At 37.9% G+C, this 3,321-nt stretch overlaps 1 protein-coding gene across 2 annotated transcripts; it reads left to right on the forward strand.

The window, feature by feature from the left end:
• The first annotated feature begins 30 nt into the window (after positions 1–30).
• On the forward strand, positions 31–2,862 carry LOC107579755 (interferon-related developmental regulator 1-like). 2 transcript variants are annotated; one of them, XM_016265546.1, is made up of 6 exons: positions 31–267; positions 1,206–1,314; positions 1,811–1,945; positions 2,028–2,162; positions 2,241–2,336; positions 2,451–2,862. In XM_016265546.1, the coding sequence occupies exons 1-6, from the start codon at positions 104–106 to the stop codon at positions 2,535–2,537; spliced, it is 726 nt and encodes a 241-aa protein (XP_016121032.1). In that variant the 5' UTR covers positions 31–103; the 3' UTR covers positions 2,538–2,862. The 2 variants fall into 2 exon arrangements, with proteins under 2 accessions (XP_016121032.1, XP_016121033.1); XM_016265547.1 differs by having other exon boundaries at positions 33–267; positions 2,034–2,162.
• Positions 2,863–3,321: the final 459 nt, after the last annotated feature.

Genomic DNA, 3,321 nt, shown 5'->3' on the forward strand with positions numbered 1-3,321 from the left:
ATGTGTTGAGCAGTTCTTCCATGCACTTAGACATGTTGATGCCTCAAAGGCTTTCAGGATTCAAACCTGATGTTTGTGTCACCTCCAGGATGTGTATGCCACTATGGAGTCTTTTGAGAGCCTCTTCACTCACTCATACGTCAGAGAAGATGGAAGCAGACCTTCTGTGAATCCTCAAACCACACAGTTCCACACAAACGCTCTCCTGTCCTGGGCGCTGCTACTTACCATCTGCACTGGCAGCCACATCAGGGTCATTGCACCAAAGTAAGTGTAGGGAAACCGTTTTTAGACGTTAGATCTTTGATGGAACTCCCAAACGGATACTGAAGGAGATGTTGCGACCTACAAACTAATGTCGAGTTCACACTGCATGATTTTAGCCCGAATTTTCACTCGCCGACAGGTTTTGCGAAATCGCCGACAAATGCCCCGAAATCAGAGGCAAATCGGTGCTCGTTCACGCGAGTGAAAATAATGCTGTGTGAATTATCAAAGACACGATCTGATGGAATCGCCGACGCCCGTGAAATATTTGGAATGCTAAATATCTGGAGCTGTCGGCGATTCACAATCACGCAGTATGCAATGAGTTCTGACTGAAAACTACATCGGCGATGACCTACAGCCAACGAGAGACCAAGATACAGGGCAGCGGGAAGTTCGGGGAGGAGTTATGGACCAGAATATCAGTATTTTAATAGATATGAACAATTGCCATACAGAAACTAGCACAAACATTTGCTTGACCAGCCACAACATCAGCATAACAGTTACTGCAAAATTATTTACCTCCAACTCTCTTTTCAGAACACCCAATCCCTGTTCCCTGCATCTCCCTCCTGCATAATCTGGTTTTCTTTTTCTCCTTGTAGCTGGAAATCAGCTCACAGACAATTTGCAGGAGATATATATATATATTTTATTTCCTTGTCTCTTCTTGCGTGTGTTTTGTTGTGAAATGTAGTTTGTGGACCAGACAGAGCTGTCGGCGATTCTTCCTATTGTGAAGTCATGCAATGTGAAACCCCCTGTCGCCGATCCATCGTGCAGTGTGAACACAGCAACAACTGAATGCTACCCCAGATAGTCACGCAGTGTGAAAACAACGGCGATACGACGAGTTTGAAAATCGTGCAGTGTGAACTCTGCATAAGGTACAACATTTTCTCAGGTTTATTCTAAGCTAATTTGATTGTTTTCAGACATCTCTCTAAACTGCCACGTCTGCTGGAGAATGACAATGTCAACATGCGGATTGCTGCTGGCGAGACCATCGCCCTCCTGTTTGAGCTCATCAGAGATGTTGACCCTGTAAGTCGTGTGTATTAATAGTAAAATTATATCAATTTATTTTTATTTAATATGAAAATAAAGTATTAAATTTAATTTAATTGCGTTTAATAAAATTAACATTTCATATTTTAAGTCAATTTATTTGAAATTATCAACTAATTAAAATTTCATCAAGTATTGTATTTAATAAAGAATTAATTTAAATATTTAATCAAATCGTTATATTGAAAATGGTATTAAAATATTGAATTACAAAATATTTTTAAATTATTTTTAAAATTGTTTAAAAAATACTAAACAACAATTAAAAAATATTAATTTAAATGATTTATTAATTAATGTGTAAAATGTATTCATAATAATAAAATTAATTTAATGTATTTGACTTTAAATAAAATTGTTGTAATAGTTTAGTGAATTAATTTGCAAATAAGGTATTTTGTCATTTTGTTTTTATTTGGATTTTTTATTTTTTTACTTGGATTCTAATATAATGTGACCGGTACCTTCACAGGAGTTTGATTATGATGGCTGGGAGCCGTTGTGTGAGAAGCTGAACGCTTTAGCCACTGACTGCAACAAACACCGAGCCAAGACCGATAAGAGGAAGCAAAGGTCCGTCTTCAGAGATGTCCTCAAGGCCGTAGAGGTGAGATAGGAAGTGAACAGTTGTCATAGTTGACAGACTCCTGGGTGCTGCAGCTCAGACTCTGACCTCTCTTCTGTGTCAGGAACAGGAAGGGGATTTTCAAAGCGAGACAATCCGCTTCGGCACAGAGCGAATGGTCATTGACAGCTGGGTGAGGAAGAGGACTTATGATGCCTTCAGAGAGTTTGTTGGCTCTGGGATGAACTACCATCTACAGGTAAAGCTCTCAGGTGTTGCGAATAGATCCAAAAATGGGATCTTTGAAGCGTTTATTAAATTAAAATTTTGACCACAGGCGAATGAGTTCATTAGAGACGTGTTTGAACTGGGACCACCGATGTTGATCGATTCTACTGCTCTGAAAGCTATGAAGAGCTCAAGACTGGAGAGGGAAGGAAAGATGTTTGGCGTTTTTAATTTTTTTTTTTTTTTTAAATTTGCGCTGTATATTTCAGAAATTATGGATTTCCATTGTTGTATAATTTGTATCCTTTTGTTCTTTCAGCACCTCTACAATGCAGCTGCGTTTAAAGCTCGAACCAAGGCCAGGAACAAGTTTCGGGACAAAAGGGTGGATGTTGGGGAGTTTTAAAGTTTTGTAAAGCACATAATTTCTTTCATCTTGCATTTCAATCTTTCGATTCTTTGCATTCCTTACGTGGTCTCTTTTTATAAATCTAGGTAAAATGTTAATATTTCCTATCTATAAATTCACTAATTTCTCTTAGTCTAATTTATGTTTATATGTAAGTGGTGTTGGGTTCGCTAACATCAGATCATGTTTTCTGTTGTTTGTGTAGTTGTAGGTCCTGTAATGTTATGAATTGCACAGTATTTTGTGTAAGTGAATGTCAAGATGGGCTGTACTGTAGTGAAGAAAAAAAAGATTAATAAAATTAGATGACCTTGATGCCCCTTATTCAAAAGTCCTGCTTTGTTTTCTTCAGTTTCTGTCATGATGATTATGGATGACTCATTTTGATAAGACGAGAGGCATTGAACTCTCTCAAAGAAATGGCTAAATTAGACCTCTGCACTTCATGGAATTGGTTTGCTTCATTCACAGTTGCCATGGACACCAATTCACTGAAGCTGAAATAGCCATTTAATGTTTTGTAACGGCACCATATGACATGTTGACATGGTAATGAGGACACGGTGTTTCTCACAAACGCTCTTTCCCATGGTTATGTTAAATAAGTGATTTTTTTTTTTTTTGCTATTCCAAACATGACTTACTGTTTCATTGCATTATGGGTAATACGGCAAGCGTGATTTTCACCAAGTACAACATGTTTCTGAATCAACATCCTTGTTGATCCTGGAACAATATTCCAAGCAACCAGTCAGAATTGAGGGATAACTTTTCAGGAAAT

This window comes from Sinocyclocheilus grahami, unplaced genomic scaffold (assembly GCF_001515645.1).
Source record: "Sinocyclocheilus grahami isolate Dianchi unplaced genomic scaffold, SAMN03320097.WGS_v1.1 scaffold19949.1, whole genome shotgun sequence".
Lineage (NCBI taxonomy): Eukaryota > Metazoa > Chordata > Actinopteri > Cypriniformes > Cyprinidae > Sinocyclocheilus > Sinocyclocheilus grahami.